This window comes from Ochotona princeps, chromosome 19 (genome assembly GCF_030435755.1).
Source record: "Ochotona princeps isolate mOchPri1 chromosome 19, mOchPri1.hap1, whole genome shotgun sequence".
Taxonomy (NCBI): domain Eukaryota; kingdom Metazoa; phylum Chordata; class Mammalia; order Lagomorpha; family Ochotonidae; genus Ochotona; species Ochotona princeps.
Window position 1 is genome coordinate 8,722,363 of NC_080850.1, and position 18,519 is coordinate 8,740,881.

At 46.0% G+C, this 18,519-nt stretch overlaps 1 protein-coding gene across 2 annotated transcripts in view; it reads left to right on the forward strand.

Moving 5' to 3' along the window:
- Positions 1-18,519, forward strand: part of SLIT3 (slit guidance ligand 3) — a 596,992-nt gene that overhangs the window by 466,107 nt on the left and 112,366 nt on the right. For both annotated transcript variants that reach the window (XM_058677430.1, XM_058677431.1), the window contains 2 exons: positions 1,584-1,747; positions 11,116-11,257. In XM_058677430.1, coding sequence (XP_058533413.1) covers positions 1,584-1,747; positions 11,116-11,257 — 306 coding nt within the window. The remainder of the gene's footprint in view (positions 1-1,583; positions 1,748-11,115; positions 11,258-18,519) is intronic.

Here is an 18,519-nt window from a genome sequence, read left to right on the forward strand (position 1 = left end):
CCTATGAAAATGCATTCAGCCCACTGTGAAACACAGAGGGATAAAAAAGTTATTTAAGCAATTTAAAAAATAAAATCATTAATCCTCAATATTTTAGCAGAAAAAAATTTGCCCTTTCTGCGAGCTGTGATTTCATTTAGTTTTTATGGTCTCTGGAATTCACCAGTGCCGCTGACCAGTGCCCATGCGGCTTCAGGTGGGCCCCACCAGCTTTGCACACTGTGCTAACTGCACTTGGCCAGTGTTTGACAACGTTGAACTGACGCTAAGTAGAGTGCGATCAAGAGCCCTTGAAGCTCTTCCATTATAAACACAGAACAAACCCCAGGCTGGCTGCCGCTCAGTATTAACGGGCTTGACACAGAGCACTTGAAAGCCCCAAGATACTATTGACTGATTCACGTGTCTGGTGTTGGGCATTTGAAATTTGTATGAGAAACTCAAGTATGTGATGAACTTGTGTAGTTATATCTCACTCACCACTCTCTCAACTAGCGTAGGGTTGTAGCAAATGGAATGTTGGAAACAGCCAAGGGAGAGACTTTGGGGGAGAACTCAGAGACACCCCTGCATAAGCTTTAGTCGACCTCTGTTAGTGGAAGGGGAGTTCAAGTCATTTAACCAGATAGAATTTCCCTCCAGACATGAAACATGCAGATCTCTCTTCAAAATCTTTAATCACTCAAGGCTAAGAAATTGATCTGATTCCCAGACCTTGTTGGAACAAGCCAAAGAGAGTCCAAGAACCAATTTAGGAAATCTTTCCCGAGGCACACGGATCAGTGAGAATAGCCAATAGACCAGGTGGAATTAAAGTTGGAACAAGAAGGAAGGGCAGTGTGGAGAGATTAAAAGGGCTGTAGAACCTGTTATGCACAGAGGAAAGGTGGAGAGAAGGTATGTCCTTCCAGAAGTACCCGTCTCTATCCAGCTGCATCTGTCTAGCACACACATGGTATTTGTGTTAGGCCTACCAGCATTACATACAGTGGGTTCATAAAATCATTTATGCACAGAGTGAGGAAGTTAAAGGAAAAGCCAGGGGATCTGTAATCCTATATTTATAGCAGCACCATCTACCAAAAAAAGAAAGAAAGGAAAAAAAAAAAAAAGGTAAAGCCAACACTGTGTCTTGACCACAGTGTCACAAAAGATGGAGCATTGAGACCAGGAAGCGTGTGTCCAGCCGGCTGCAATGCATGCTAGCTAAAACACTAGAATTTTCTAAAGAATCACTGCTTGTGATGTGACACAGATCAGGATTGTTACTGTAACGTCCCTCTCCTCTCCTGTGTGCAGAGGCCTGCTTGCTTTAGGAAAGAGAAGTGAGAGTAGAATTACTGTCAGGAAGTGGGGTTATTCATTCCATGTGGCTGACATAGGAAGCTCCCGTCATCTGTGCTGTAGTGATAAAAGGGCTGAAGTTCATGATTTTCAGTGCTGCGGGTGGAGGAGTGTCTCCTTGGGCCGACAAGGATGGTCTTGCCTGGCCAAGGAGCAACAGAGGTTTTACCACTCTCTTCCCTCGAGAACAGCCTCCCCACTGTGTGACAAAGCCTCACTTCTGTTTCTCTTCCTCTCAGGCGCCTCCACTCCAACCACCTGTACTGTGACTGCCACCTGGCCTGGCTCTCAGATTGGCTGCGACAGCGGCGGACGATTGGCCAGTTTACACTCTGCATGTCTCCCGTGCACCTGAGGGGCTTCAATGTGGCAGATGTTCAGAAGAAGGAGTATGTGTGCCCAGGTAAGGCTGCCCCACCCACTGTCTCCTCGTATGCTGCAGCTCACCATCCTGGAGCTCTCCTCCTCATCGTCGTAGCCTTCACATTACACACCAACCCAGAGCTTGGTCTGGAACAAACCCCATAGTTTGCTCCCACTGCTTAGTAGTCTCTTAGAAAACTCAATTCTGGAGTGTCTCAAGGGGTTCATTGAAAAAAAAGCTCTTGTCATCTGAAAAAGGAAAAAATGCTGAAAGAACTCCTGTGTCACTTTCTGTTTAACCCCATCCTCTGCTGATGCTAAGAAACTTAACATTTGTTGAGCTGCATGCAATACAGAGGCAGGTGTAATGCAGATGTCTTCGTATTTGCTAAACACGTTCCTATCATCCAGATGCTTGCAGATTTGGGGAGACAGGATGATGTAGACTGTGCATTCAGCCTGTATGAGACTGGAGATCCTCACTCTACCCCTTTCTAGTGTGTGACTTGGGCAAGTTACTGCTCATCTGCAAAATGGAAATGATAACAGTACATAACTCAAAGGAGTGGTGGTGGGATTTTCTGAAATACTGCACATTAAGCACTTAGCATAATACACAGCACTTGGTAAGCACTTAATAAGTGGAGCTTAATTATTCTAGTTTAGTGGGCCTAGAGAATATGCTGAGCAAACATAAGTTTGATCTGTGGGTAATGGAAGTGGAAATAGAAGTACAGCTTGCCCATGTGGTATAGAAACCAAAGCTGTGTACAGACCCATCATGGAAGGCAGCTCAGCTACCAGGGACTGGATGTGGCTGGGATCTGAGACCGTCTTCCCAGAAGAGGTCGTAGCTTTGGAACCAGCTCATAAATTTTGCTGATTTGTTCTTTACTTTCCATTAATGTCTTCCATTCCTACCAACTGTTCTGGTAGTAAAGAAGCAGAGCTAATTCCTCAATTGTCTGGGAGGAAAAATGAAGCACACAAACAGAAAGCATTCTGTTAGAGATTTCTCAGAGACAGTGTTAGCTTTCTAGGAATCCAGCCATGAATTGGAACCCCTTGGCCTCTAGAGGTTAAGCTTGGAGAGTAGCAGGACAAGAACAGAAGGTGTAACACTGTGGGCTCTGCATTTCTCCTCATCTATCTTTCTTTTTAAAAAGATTTATTGATTTGGAAGGCTGTGTGTCAGATAAACACAGTAAGTGAGACTGGTTCACTTCCTAGATGGCTACAACAGCCAGGACGGATCCCTATGGAAGGCAAAGTCTAAGAACTCCATCCCAGTCTCCCATATGGATGACTGGTGCCCAAGATCTTGGGCCATTGTCCACTGCCTTCCTGGTGCATCAGCATGATGCTGGGAGGAAGTGGAGCAGCCAGCACTGGAGCCAGAGCTCTGATAGAGTGCTGCAATCCCACATGATAGCTTAATTTGCTGTGTCCCACACTGGCCTGACTCCTCACCTTTCTTAACTACTGCCCATGTTCAGTATTGAAGGCTTAGCAAGCCAATGTGCTCCATAAGGCCCTGATAGGACCAGGAGTACACACTGATCTCCTTGCTCTTCAGCTGCATTTGCTCTTGGCAAGAATTTTCCTTGAATTTACCAGCCCCACACTCCATGCTGGTGGCACCTGTTCTGTTTTCAGCTTATCACATTATTTATTATCCGGAAACATTCTCACCCCCATGACTTCCTGTGGACACCCCCTAAGAAACCACTTCCCATCAAACATATACAGTAAAACCATTTATCACACAGATACCAAATTTCAACTAGAGTCACACTAAAGGCAGCAGTTATTAGGCCAAGGGTGCAACATCCGTGTGACAGTGCAGGAGTCATCCCAGAGCTAGTAGGGAGAATGAATTAGAGAGAATGTTAAAACACGCCGTGCCGGTGGGGGGCAAGTTCATCACAAAAGCCCCCTCCCATTACAGGAGTGACCACAGTCAGGACCCAAGCCATGCGAGTAGGGCTGACCCTCCTAAATGCTGGAAATGAAAATGCCACAAATCATTCTCCTTTGGAAAGGCAAGATCTGATCTAGCAGATGGGGTAATGGTTACCTGGTGCGTCCTTATCACCCTTTCCGTTTATGGCAGGTAAACCCAGTGCTTGCAGTGAGCCCTGTAACTGCTTCTACAAAGTCAGGAGTCTTAGGAGGATTCCAGACATCGGTGTGCTGTGAGCCTGCTCCCTCTCCCCTGTGGCACTGGTGTGGGGGCTGTGACCTATTGGGATCCCTTGCATGCACCTTCTTTAGGTTTGTTTACTAGGCTGCCATGTGTCTGAAATGGGAATGTTATGGGTGTTAATTTTTGGAAATGTTAGAGTCCATTGTAATGGTCAGAGAGAACGGGTGCATGGCATATCCATGATAAATGAACCATCACCATCATCAGTGGGGTGCAGTGTTGGAATATACACCTCACAACACACACACACACACACACACACACACACACACACACACACAATGCCTCCTCTTTAATAATTGTTGAAGGTGCTTGGTGAGATTGTGATAGAAGGATGCTAGAAGAAGCAGTATAGAACATGGTGCTGGTTGTGAAGGTGTAGATAAAACACCACTGGTCGGAGCCTATGAAACTGTGTCACATCATGCAACGTAATTAATAATAAAAACAAACAAACAAACAAAAAAACAGAAGGCTTAAACAGACAGAAATAAAAAACGAAAACACCGCTGGTCAGTCTTTGGGACCTTGGAGGAGGTAGTTCCGAGGGCTGTACACATAGCCCAACCCCTCAACTGCCCCAACCCTGACACCTGCTCAGTGCAAAAGCCCAGCAAGTCATCTGAAGGGGGCTGTTGAAAGCCACAACCCCACAAATGCACCTCGCTCAAACTATTCCCCTAATAACTCATGGGAGTAGGACTTTCGTGCAGACCCTCCCTGAAGAAATAGGGGTCATCTGCTCAGGAGAAAGAGGGAGCAGGGCACACCAATGAAGCCATTGCTATTGTAGCTTCATCACCAGCAGCCCCTGACAAGGCAGCAGAGGTGCAGCCCCTGGGCCTGTTAACAGGATCAAGAAATGCACTGAGCTCATGGCTTGAGAGAGCAAAGTGCTTTATCTCACTGGGCCTGTGTGGGCCCTGCCTGTCCAAGTCCCTGATAGCTGCCTTTGAATTAAGTCCAGCTGTCTAGAGCCCAGCCTCCTCTTGCCAGAAACCCTGGAGATGGTTTTCTTATCACTCCAGCTGGCTCAGAAATTCACTAGCCATGCACTTGGGCAAAATCCATCTCTTCTGCCAAGGGTATCCCAGTGGAGGACATTTATTTTCCTCCTCTGTGGAAGCAACTAGAAATTTGTCACAAGAGTGGGGGAATGTATCTGTTTCAATTTTTTTTATCAACTTTTTTGTGTGTGCTACACAACTACTGATTTGGCTTCCTTCACCAAGTATTCAGAGGATGGCTGTTAAATGCTTTTATTACAAGAGAAAGCTAAGGCGTAAATCTTGCAGTTTATGTGACCTTCTCCTTGCCTGGATTAGCCCAGAACTTGATCAAAGTTCATGAAAATGGATGAAACAGAAAGTTTATGTTATACAAGTTTTAAGCTGGGTTTTTTTTTTGGGGGGGGGGAGCACATTTTTTTATGCTCACCTTAAAGGTTTATTTGGGGGCTCAATTTCTAGGACTTATGTTCCATGTGTTAATTTCCTGGGACCTTAATCTGAGAGTTTTGAATAGTCATAATTTGTAATTGCGGATGATTAGTTAAATGTTTGGCCTCCTGAATCAATGATCTCTTTCCTTTGAATGTCAAAACCCACTAGTTAGATCCTCGCTTCACACTTAGGTGCCCTAGCCTTGAATAGATCTAATACTAATAGATATACTAATACTGTAACACTAACACTAATACTAATAGATCTCCCCATAATATGGGGGCACCCCTTACATTTTTTTTCTCTTGCTGCCTTGTCTGGAACAATACATGATACCAATAGCCTCTCAATGAATGTGTGTTCCTTTTTGGTTAAAAAGGAAATGTGTGTATCTCCCTGGAAACAAAAAACTTTGCCCTGCTTTTTATTTTTTTCCCTTCTATTTTTTTTTAATTCAGGACTAGTTACTAAGTATAAAGATAATTAAGGTAAGCCACGACTAGCCACCCATCTCCTTAGGAGGTTTTAATTAAAACACCATAATTGGACATTGCCGGAATGAGATTATTAGGTTTATTTAGCCATTCCCAAAATTATCATGCCTCTGGTATTTAAATCACATTCATTTATATTCTTGTCATAATTGCTCAAGTCCCATTGTCATTTCAGTCTGTTGCTGGCTTTTGAAAGGCCAGAGGCCAGGAGAGATGCTTAATTTGAATACTGGAATTAATTTATTTCCACGTACTCACAAGGCCATCGTTTTTGTTTTTTGTTTTTTTTCTTCTCAGTGCACTCTGGCAGATGAGATTTGTTTTAAGGCAGAAGTAAACAGAAGACTGTGCAGCCGTCACTATAGAGCCTGCACCCTCTGTGCCCTGGCCCCTGGGCCTGCTCTGTCTCCCATCTAAAATTCAGAGACTCTGCAGCTTTTGTGTTTCATGGCTCGACTTCAGAATTGTAGCTAAAGAGCCAGAGAGAGCAGGGTAGGACAGACCCCACACTAGAATCGCTGTTGTCCCCCAGCTCTGTGACCTTGGGTGTTTGTTCCACCTTCCTGTTCTTCCATTTACTCATTAAAACCACAGGAGTAATGGTAGTATTAGAAGTTATGTAATAGAAGTAATAGAAGTTAATAATAGAAGTTATGGGGTTGATCAGACTAAATGAAATCCTATATAGCAGGTGTGGAGGGCAGCATCTGATGCAGGGTAAATGCTCAATATGTGCTTGTTCCTCTTAGGAAAATCACAGCTGTGCTTACAGTGGCCTCAAGAGGTGCCCTTCTCTCTCCAAGCTTCTGTTTGCTCCATAGTTACAGGCTCGTCTAAGTCTGAAGTTCAGTGGTCTTGCCTGTCCTCATTATATGGGTGAGCAAGTCAGTCATATACTTTCAGGCTGATCATTCCGATTGTGACTATTAAGAGAAAAGCAAAAATAAGGGGGAGCCAGTTCCCTGCTGTTGGATCCATCAGTCTTCTGAGCATGAGAGGCAGAGTCAACAGCAGAGGTAGAATAACCACATAGGTGGCCACAGGCACTTTCCTTGGGGCGGTTAGACTGGGAAGACATCACTGCGCTCAGGCTTCTGTCACAAGTCCTGCAAGAACTCCCATCCAAGTTCACTGCCCCATCAGCCTAAGGACCTCTCAGCAGGCCCACCTGCTCCGCTAAGACTCAAAAGCTTATGCCTTGTGAGATAAGCACACCCAGCATGGTACTCTTCCAGGTATCTGGGGGGTATGCAGTCCAGTTTAGTTGACACGTAAAACTCAACCACCACCATGGTCATCCTCTTATCTATCCAAGGAATTGGGAGACTTTAGAATATATTGGGAAATGGAATGGAAAGGTACGTTTTAAAAATCGTAGTTTCTTTGTTACAATGCATATTTTCATGTCCTGTCTGAAGAATCCTTGTCTGCATCCAGTTCAAAATATTTAGCACTAAAATAAAACATGCCTTTTCATTCCATTTAGCCAGGAACATTTGGAATATCCTGGTAGGTTTGTTGAGTCCATCTTTTGGGTCAAGACCTGTTTTAGGCACTCAGAATGTCATGATGATTAAGACAGAAAAAGTCACCGCACTTCTAGAATTCCCCTCCCGGCACCAGTGTGTCTGGAGACAGGCAACCAAATGGTCTACCATCATGGCACACAGAGGCCCTGAGGAAGACACACTTGGTTCATCAGGCATTGATCAGGGGAGGATGTTTCCAGGGGAAGTGAACCTGTCTCTCCACCCCGGTTTGAAACCTCAAGTGTTGTTTAAACAAGAGGGTAAAGTCCTCACCATGCCTGGATGCCTTCCTGGGGAGCTGCCAGCCCATGGTGCTGACAGAGGCTATAATTACCATTGTTTCTCTCTGCATAATTAAAGGTGTTGTTAGTGACCTGGTTAAGGAATCTTTCAAAGGCTTTTTTGCCTTGACAGCTTCCCTTGAAAGGGAGTAGTGCACACTACTGAAAGAAGGAGAACCACTCTGAGAATGACCCAGCCAGTTCCCACAGGGACTAAATGTCGCAGCAGCTTCAGAGTGTTTTAGAACAGGGTTCCTTCATTCCAACAGAGAAGCCAGCAGGGGCATCTATGAAAAAAAACTCCACATTGAACTTCCTGATGCCAATAGAAGCCCCCCAAAGGAGGTCTTTCTATTCCCTTTTCCAGCACACCCCATCCAAGCAAGATGTTGGTAGAAAGGATGGACGTGGCCCTTGACCTCTGCCATGCAGGGACATGTCTGGGGCCATGGCCTTTCCCTGGCTTTGTCAAGTGCCTTATTCCCTTGAGGTAGAAAGTCAGGCCTGGCGACTTTCTTGGGGGAGCCCCATCTGCACTTCAAGAGCCCTGACAACTGATGCCACTGGCTCTCAGGTTCCCTGAGGTAAGACGGGATCGGAGCCTTTCAACCTGTAGATCCTACAAGGAGACCCTATATTGCCTGCATAGAAAGGTAGAATGGATGAGGAAAGGGTGTCCTTTTACTCCCCCTGCTTCCTTTCTCTGAACAGAGCAGTTCATCTTTAGCCTAGAAAGGATGCCAGAAACTGTGTAACCCAAACCCCTTATTCACTGAGATGGTCACACCAAAGCTCACCCCAGTCTACAGCAACTCGCCCAGTGTCTTGCACATGATGAGTGTTGAGCAAGCCCCACTAATAGCAACAGCTTACTCACCGGGAGGCTCTCTGTGCTGCGTGTGCTATGCTATGTTGTTATCTTCCCCCCTCGTACAAATGGGAAAAACTGAGCCAGGAGACAAGGGTGAAAGGAGAGAATGAGGATTCAGAGCCAGGTGATGAGGCTGAAGACCTCATGGCCTCAACCATAAGATCTCATTTCTGATCCGAGGCCAGTTCATGTTGCCTTTCTGCTGTTGCCACTTTCTCAGGAGTGTAAAGACTTTGAAAACTGATTGCATTCAGTATACACAGATCAAAGGAAATGAGCATTCCCTCCTCTTACCCTGACTGAGTTTGGCAGCTTTAGAATTCTCTCTTGTTCTCATAAGATACATGTCAGTTGTGAGCCATGGTCACCCCACCATGCTGTAGAACACCGAATCCTAGACTTCCTGTGTGACTATAATGTGATATCTACTATTGCCATTCTTCATAAACATGTACAGTTTTTACCTTTAAGCCATTTTTTAATCTTTAGGAAGATGGAAATGCTAACTACCCTGGTTTGATCATTACACTTTGTACACATGAAATGACGACACTGTACTCTGCAAATATACACAATTAAAATCATTTGTAGTCATCAGAGGACAAGAAGGAAATATAACAGCCTTCCTAGTTTGTGCTAAAGCCAATAGTATCAGTATTAGCATTACTATCTCTGAGAGAATGTTCCACTTGGGGATTTTCAGGCCAGCCCTTATCTCTCTGGCTTTTCCCATGGCATTTGTTGAATTCACTAGTGTAGCATTGGCAACCAAGAATTCCTTGTACATTAGACAAGAGTATTTTCACATGCAACCCTGCTGAAATAATGGTCTTAAATATTCTGTGTGTGTATGTGTGTTTATGTAAATGAGGCCAAGGGACGTTAGAATCTTTAGTCGCCTGGCATTTTCTGGAAAGATGAACACTTTGCTTAAGCTACAGATGTCATTTGGAGCTCCTGTGACAGGATACTACCAAGGGGACAGTTGGCATGGTGAATGGGACCCTCCACTCCGAGTCTCAGTGTCCACATGAAGACTTGCCTCAGGCCCAGTTGGCTCATCCACCACAGCTAGAGTCATTCTGGCTTCCATATCTCCAGTGAACAGGGCTAAACCAAAAATTATTTTTAGCAGACATTTTCCATTTTTCATGTTTTATTTGTATTTATTTGAAAGAGAGACAGAGATCTCTCATCTAGTGTTTCACTCCCCAAAAGCTTGCAGTAGACAGGGATAAACCAAACCAAAACCAGGAGCCCAAAATTTAGTCCAGGTCTCCTGGAAGCTTGGGTGGCAGGGACCCAAGTACTAAGCCATCACTTGCTGCCTGTTGGTGCATACACAGAAGGCTGCAGTGGGAAGTGGAGCAGTTCTCAGACATGACTGGCAGCCATTCCAAATAACATCTTAACTAGTGTGTTGAACACCCACTCCTCTTTCTTGTTTAATCTGTGTCCAGTAGCTCCCAGCCACGCTTCCCATTTCAGAGCAATGAGGGGATGTGCAGAGCTGTCCTGAGCTTGGTGTAGGCCCGTGGCCTATTGCTGCAGGCAGGGGAGCTGGAAAGACCTGTAAATAACTTCTGCTGGCTGGATCCAGAAGGCACAAGATGAGGTCCTAGGAGGACTACTGTACTGACTTTCCCCTCTGAACCATAACTTCATAACTTCCATATTTACAAAAACTCGCCATGTGTTTATACCTCTTGCTTCCCTGTTAGGTGGTAGTTACCGCATGAAATGTTTACAGTGTCTTTATGTTTGAATTTACTTCTTGCATTTGGGATTTAGAAAACATGATTAAGATTCTAGTGTTTCTTTCTGTATTGAGTTAGGTTAGCGATAGATATGTTTATCTACATTTAGCTTTCTAAATAAGTTCCCAGGGTGCAATTTGCTTTGGTTTTTATCACTTAGCTTTAAATTCACACAGGTTCTCACCTCAAACAAAATCAAGCGCTGACTCCAAGGTTTGTAATGACTTATTTGCCTTTTTCTTGGTGAGATAGATTGAATCTGTGTGTCGCCTGGGCTTTATCAAAGCCATTTGGAAATGTCTTGGGTGATGCAGTTGATGACTCTATTGACATCTTGACAACATCAGGACATCAAGGCCAAGAGTGGGAAAATTCTGCCGCCTTCTCCCCCTCCCGTTTGGTTTTGCTATCCACTGGCAAAGTTGGAAAGCTGTTTCAACACTGAATACCTAACTACCCAATGATAACCAAAATCCCAGGACATACAGCATACACTGGCTACTCTAGAAAAGTAGGTAAAGTCCATGTGCCTTGGATTCCAGAAACATGTTTCATGCATGATTGGCTCTGAGCACTCCAGATTGTCTGATGAAAGAGCAGGCGGAACAACTCAGGATTAGTGAGGTCGGAGTCAGCATCTTTCCTGTCTGTGGAATATTCAGCCCCTGGCGGCAGTGGGAGGAGAGACGTCAGTTGGTGATAATGTGCCACGTTGCTCGGCATGTGATGCTGCATCCGCAGGAAGCTGGCTGAAGGCTGCAGAGGTCCTGGTGCTCTAACCCTTGTGTTGCCCTTGGTGACTTGAGTTGCCTCCTTGTGTTCTCACAGCCCCCCACTCAGAGCCTCCATCCTGCAATGCCAACTTGCTCTCCTGTCCATCAGCCTGCACCTGCAGTAATAACATCGTGGACTGTCGAGCAAAGGGCCTCACGGAGATCCCTGCCAACTTGCCAGAGGGTATCGTCGAAATGTAAGTGTCCTTTGCGCCACTGCACCAAGAAGTCCACCTCTCTGCCCAGCCAGTGCCCTGCCAGGCCATCTGTGGATTGAGCCATTAGAACTAACACGAAAAGTTCCCAGGGATCTGTGCTTTCCTTTTTGACTTGCCCTGGAATAATAATAGCACTCCATAACAATATTTCTTTTTTTAAAGATTTATTTATTTTATTGGAAAGGCGGATATACAGAGAGGAGGAGAGACAGAGAGGAAGATCTTCAATCCCATGGTTCACTCCCCAAGCGGCCGCAACAGCTGGAGCTGAGCCAATCCGATGCCAGGAGCCAGGAGCCTCTTCCAGGTCTCCCACATGGATGCAGGGTCCCAAGGCTTTGGGCCGTCCTCAACTGCTGTCCCAGGCCACAGGCAGGGAGCTGGATGGGAAGCGGGGCCGCTGAGATTAGAACTGGCGCCCACATGGAATCCTGGCGCATGCAAGGTGAGGACTTAAACCACTACGCTATTGTGCCAGGCCCCATAACAGTATTTCTAATACATACATAAATAGATTACCCTCATTAGTAAATATAAAATGTTTATACTCACCACCCCGGTGAAATCCAAAAGTCAAGTTTGAGCATCCGAGCCAGAGTGTTCGCCTATGAAAGGGCCATACACAACAGCAGGTGGTTTAGAATGTAGGCCATGGATTCAGGCAAGCACACATCCCACCTGTCCCTGTGCAATAGCTACTAGCAGATAGTTTCTCTGAGCCTCAGTTTACCCCCTCTGAGAAATGCAGCAGCCAATGGTACTTCCCCATGGCTCTTGAGAAAATACTGTGAATGCACGCTGCAGAATACCTAGTGTGGTGTCTGCTATACGGGCTGTTATTGTTGCTGCTTTACCACTGCACGTGCTAAATTATTATGACCATGCTCATGAGGGACTATGACCAAGACTGGAAACCACCTTCTAACAGTTGGCTCTGCCTGCACGAGAGACTCCTCCATGAAGACAGGGCAATTCTTTAAAAAAAAAATACTTATTGGAAAGGCAAATTTACAGACAGGAGACACAGATTTTCCATCCATTGGTTTACTCCCGAAGTAGCTGCAATGACAGGAACTGAGCTGATCCGAAGACAGGAACAAGGAGCTGAACTGATCCAAAGCTAGGAGCCAGGAGCCAGGAGCTTCTTCTTGGTCTCTCATGTAAGCGCAGGGTCCCAAGGCCTTGGGTCACCTCCAGACCACAAGCAGGGAGCTGGATGGGAAGTGGACCAGCCGGGACATGAGCTAGTGCCCATATGGGATCCCAGTGCATTCAAGGCGAAGATTTAGCCACTAGGTAATCACGCAGAGCCTGGCAGTTCTTTAAAGGGTTAGGATGCAGACAGTACAAGATAGAAAGAAGACAATCACTAGCATGATGACTTGAACCTGGGAGTAGCTCAATTTCGTGCAAATGTATGCAGACAAGGAAATAATGCTATCCCTGAGTGTCAGGCACCCTGGGTCTACTAGCTGAATTGCCCAGGCTCTCCCTTGCTGTGTTTCCCTCATTTTTGTCTGCTATGATACAAAGCTGGGACGAAAACAGATGAAGCATGTCTCTGCAGTTGGGGAGGTGGTGTGAGAGGTGATCTGTCAGAACTCAGGGCAGGAGGACCTTATCTTACCTGACAGCGAAGAAGATCGTGCCCGGAGACCTGCATGTTGGTCTAACAGTCTTCAAATAACTGAAATGCCTAGGAGCCATCCAGGGTGAATAGGAAGCATCTGACTCACCATCCCAAAGACATCTGAGTATGTTTTCTCGTTATGTGGAGACTTCCACTCTTGTCCAGGGCTACCTGCATAATGCTACCTTGAGGAGCACTTGGCAGCTTATCAGGCTTCCTACCCTCTCTTGTCAGTCCTCAGCTACTAAGGATTCTCTTGGATTGCCATAACCTTGGGAGATGTTCCACACTCCCCACCATTTGGGGCGAGGGTGTGCAAAGCCATCTGGCAGACTCTCTTAGATTCTTTTCCAAAGCTAAAGCAACTCAGAAGAGCATGTGCTGGTCTCCCCGCATACTAGAGCCAATTCTGCTAAGAATAGCTTGCTTCCAGAGAACCCATGGCAAAGTGTTTCCCTGCAGATTTTCCTCGAAATGGAGCCCCCTTCAAGGGCGCCGTTCTTGTGTTCCCTGTCATTTCTCTGAACTGGCTACAGCCTCCAGTGGAGAAAGATTCCAGGAGGAGCCAGAGACCTACCCCCATTTCCGTTAGATACCCTCCTGGGGGCAGGGGCAAACGAACTCTTCTTGGAACTCCCTTCTAATCTCGTTTCATCTTTTGCTCTGCACCCAACATGGCATCTTCCATTATCCCAGGTGTTCTGTGATGGAGGATCAATACATTCAGTGGAAAGAAGCTGTGAACAGGTTGCAATGTCAATTTGAAAGTGAAAACATCTGAGGAAGAAGTAGCCTCAATTTCCACCCTTGCCAACCCATTGTTTATCCAAAGTAGGGGACCATTGTACATTTCCCTCATTACAGGAAGGATAGAGAGAGAGAGAGAGAGAGCAAGCTTGAAACAAGGCAGCTAGAAGAATTCAAGGAGCTGGAGAGCTCTAGAAATCTCAGCCATCAGTGACTCTCACATGTCTTGAGAGCACCAGATTTCTGCCACACAGAAGGGGTGAAAAGCAGGTGAGGTGGACACAGGTGACGTGAGGAAGAAACTAATCAGGCACAGGAACGGTTCAGAACAGAGACATCTGCCACCCGGAGTTTGAATCCCATGCTGTGTCTCTAGCATGTTGGTCCTCACTCAGTTTACCCCCTTCATGAAGCAGGAAACACGGTACCCTCCCAGAGCTTTGTCGTGAACATTAAACAACATAGCACAGAGGAAACTGGTATATTTGGAAGCTCAAAAAAAAAAAAAAAAACCTGGAGTTTGTTAACCGCTGAAACCCACACACATGTATACTTGTGTGATGTCAGGTGATTTCCTCTCAGGTTCTCAGGCTGGTCTTCATCTGTTCTTTTCTAAAGCAAGAAGCAGTTCCTCTGTAGACGCAAGTTATGTAACAAGCAGAGCCAGTCTGGCCATGTTGGTGCCTCTCTTTCCTGTAGGTGATGCCAGGTATCCTGCAGGCTCAGGTTGGGAATGGCAGGTAGCAGACACACCTGCCTGCCTTGTCTGTGTTATGAACCAAATATGGAAGTCTGATGCGGAAGTCCAGGACTCAGTGCCTGCTTAAAGAGCCACAGCAAAGAAAGGCAGAATCCAGAGAGGGCTGCCCCAGAAGATGGGTCCAAAACTCAGCCTTGAAAGGGACTTGCCCTTCTGCCACCTTCTAGGCACAGAGAAACATTAAGAATTAAACCTGTGCATTATGAGTCATCGTCTCATCCTCAACACATGGCCCAGATGACTTATAGGAAGGATGGATGTGGGACGCCCTTCCTTCAGCAGAATATGGACATCCTAAGAACAGTCTCTAAATTAAAGGAAAACTAAGAGAGGTAGAGCAGTTACAAAACCACAACTGCTTCCAAAATGGGAGGCGACACTATCTAGAGGTTAAGAACATGGGCACTTGAACCAGACCAAGCTGGCTTGGAGTCCAGGTTCTACCATTCATTTGCTACCTGACCTTGGGCAAACGAACACTTCTGCATGATATGCCTAGCAGAATGGCCCCTACACCAGCCGTGGCTCTGCAGGTGTCCCTAGCATCATATTGCCTCCTGTATTGCTAGAAATATCTTGTGTTCACTTGCGTGTTTGCAAATGACAGATCATTAAGGAAGCACCCGAGGAACTAGAGTGAATCAATACAGAACACAAATGGCTGAAATCCCCATCAGATGTTCCCATTGTTTTTGCTGGTGTGGGAGGCTGCTCAGATGTTTGATTTGTATGTTTGTTTTTATGCTAGTTCTATTAAATCAGTTTGCAGCCTGAAGAATGTTTGCCAGACAAAGAGAGACACATATGCCAGTTAAGAGAGACCTAAAGCAGCTGTTGGCTTTAGACACATGCTGAAACGTGACAGATTTTGTTGATATGAGTGCTGCTTTTTGTCTTTTATTCTTAAGGTTTTTTTCACTAAGGACCTGGAATGTTACATCCTTGTTTCAGGCTGCAGGACTGGGCAGTATATTGGTATTAGACCCACCATGGGTGCTGTACGCACACATTCAGCCTTGTTCCCTGGAGAGAGGGACTGTTCTCCCTGCGAATGCGCTGACAAGGACCAAACAAAGGAATGGATGTTGATAAAGCTCTCTGACTTAGAGTTTGGGCTGTAAAAGCAGACTGAATGATCAGGCGTCTCAGCTCTTCCTGGCTTTGTGAGTTGGGACAAGTGATTTCACCTCTCTGCACCTCAGTTGCCTAATGCTTAAAATGGGAGTGATAATAACTAGTAGATTTACCTCCTAGAGGTGTAGATGTTGTTAGACAAACTGTTTGAAGTCTTAGCCCAGTGTGTCACATCCAACTATCCAAGAGAATACCTGCAGAAGCCTGTAGAAAAATTGAATGAAATACTGCTTCCTTTTGGTGCAAAAAAAATGGAATTATGTACACAAAGGGTCTTCACATAATACATGAAAATACACATTAGGAAAAAAAACTATGCATGAATTTCCAAAGTTTTGTACCAAAATAAGGTTCACTTTTTTGCTTCCACTTTCCACAGGCTTTTGAAGTCCCCTCTCTCTATGTTCTTATTGTTATTGCTATTACGTCTCCCATTGATTTTACTGTAAACTTAAGGCATGTCAAACACACACACATGCCAGCAAATCTCTGGTGTGTCCTGGGGCAAGGTTAATCCCTGTTGTATCCTTGGCATTGGGACTCTGTAAAAAGAGTAGATGTCTGTGTAGCTCTCAAAAGTGCATGGGAAGCTGAGAAGGTAAAGACAAACCATCTCAGGGCAAGTACATTTGAGAAGTACAGGGCACAGAGCAAGGTCTTAGCCAGGGCTAACAGGATAAGCTTGGGCCTCCTGCTTGCTTGTTCAAACAAGCTGCACCTGCACACTCCATTTGAATGTTCATGTGCACAGTTTGGTCCGGCATCCTCAGGAAGTGGGTTCCAGAACCCTACAAAGATACTGAAGTCCCTGGACACTTGAGTTCCTTATGAAAAATGGCAGAGTATTCACATAGAACACTTCTTTCCATGTACTTGGAATCATTACTAAAATTGTATGATACCTAATGCAATGTGTGAATAGTTGTTATACCGTATTACTTAGGAAACAGTGGCAAAGGGAAAATTGTCAGTACGTGTTCCATGCAGAATTAATAGTTTTTCCCAAGTATTCTTCAGTCCATGGAGATGTAGACCTACAGACCAACTGGATTCACATTTGTGGTCCCCTCAACCCTGCATATTTTTCTCTGAGTCCCTACTCAACAGAGCTGCCATGATGTCTCAGCGATCACCGAGTTGTAGCCCTTGAAATGTGTGATGTTGAGAGAGCCAACCAGGTCTCAAGGCCTGGATTTTCTCATCTTTACAAATACAGTGAGGCTGTGTGTCCAAGGGGTAGAAGCAGAGCCCTGTTGCTGCTGCTGCATTAGCAAGCCATGTTTAACGCCTGTGGGGTTTAACGCCTGTGGGGTTTGCCTTTCATTATCCAGAAAGGGGTCTAATACAGTTTACTCCATTGGTGTAAGGATTCAAAAAGAGAGCAGATTTAAATCCACTAGATTTCATGGATAATGATGGATAACTTCATGGATAATGCTTCTTTATGGATCATCTTGGACTGTCCCTCATTGTGAGATTGATGAGGAGCAGGTATCACAGTCTACCCATTCGTTGAGCTCCCCTTTAGTTCCTGCACCTGTCACACCCAGCTCTGACCTGACTTGTGCAGGCTCTTGACCTGCAGCTGGGGGTGGTGCATCCTCTTATAAAAGCTGAGACAGTCACCATCTCTACAGTGACGCTCTCTGGAGATTTCCTGCAGCCAAATTCCCTTGCCAAGTGGTAGGTGAATTATAGCAATTCTGCATAGCCCATGCCACTTGACTCGCAGCCCCAGAGATCTACAGAGCTGCTACCTTGGCTGAGAAATCCCTCACAAAGGGATTCTTTGCTAAGCTGAGAAATGAAAATGTCCTTGGAACTTCTCGGGCAAGGCAATTTGTATGAAGTGCCCTGCCTCTGTGGGTGGCTGTACCCAGGCCCCACAATTCTGAAGCTTGTACGTGCTAGCTTCAGTGGCTCCACTACAAGCCAACCACGTCCCTGTCTAGCCTGCCTGAGACCACGCTCCTAGTAAAGTACACTCCCCACCCCCTTTTAGCAGGGCAGAAAGGCATTTTTAATAGACCATGGCATTGCCATTTGTAGACTCTATTCATCCGGCAGCCAAGAATGATCTGTCCTGATCCTCCCTCTCTCCTTGTACCCACTCTTCTCCTTTCTCCCCCCGCCCCTCCCTGCTTTGTTTTGCCTGGAGAGTGATTTGTCTGTGTTATGGGTAGGCCTGACAAACCATTCCACATTAGCAGCTGAGATGTTGTTTGAAATGGGAAAATTGCTGGCAAACTGCTCCATTAGCGGTTCCAGTAACAAATACTCTGTTCTCTCAATGAAGATGAGATCGCAGAGGCACAAATTAATACGACTGTCTCCCCCACTCTGCAGTGGGGATTACTCTTCAAGATGAATGGGTTTATCCTAGCCCGAAATGTGCATCCACTTGATGTAGCTCAGACGGAGCTGGTTCCTCGTGTCTCTCCCTTTAGCTCCCCCCACCCACGGCCTCCCTCTCCACACACACCTTTTCTATGTCTTCCCAGCACAGGGTTTGGGGAGCATCTGTGCCAAATGAGGAGGTGATGAAAGAACTGCACCTTAGAGAGAAGGGAGATAGATGAGGGTGAGCTGCTGAGTCCCCAGCCCGGCCACAGTGTCATTCATCACCTGTAATGGAGCAGCCCGCCTCCTACTCAGACCTGTCTCCCACTGCACCTGTTCCGGGTGATGGGGAGTCATTTGAGAGATGAAAGAATAAAAGAAGGAAATGCTCACTCACTCCCCATGGCCCCTTCCCTTCTTAGGAAGTTCTGGGCCCTGGGCCTGCAGTGTCTCTCATCCCTGCCAGAGGAGTAGGAGTGAGAGCAGAGCACTTGAGGAAAGTCTGTGAGAGACGGAAGCCGCAGATTCAGGCAGCAGCCCAGGAGAGCGGGCCGTGAGGTCCCAGGGTGTCTGGGAGCTAGTGTGATGGATGTCACGCTGGAAGCCTAAGAACTTCACCATGTAAAATGG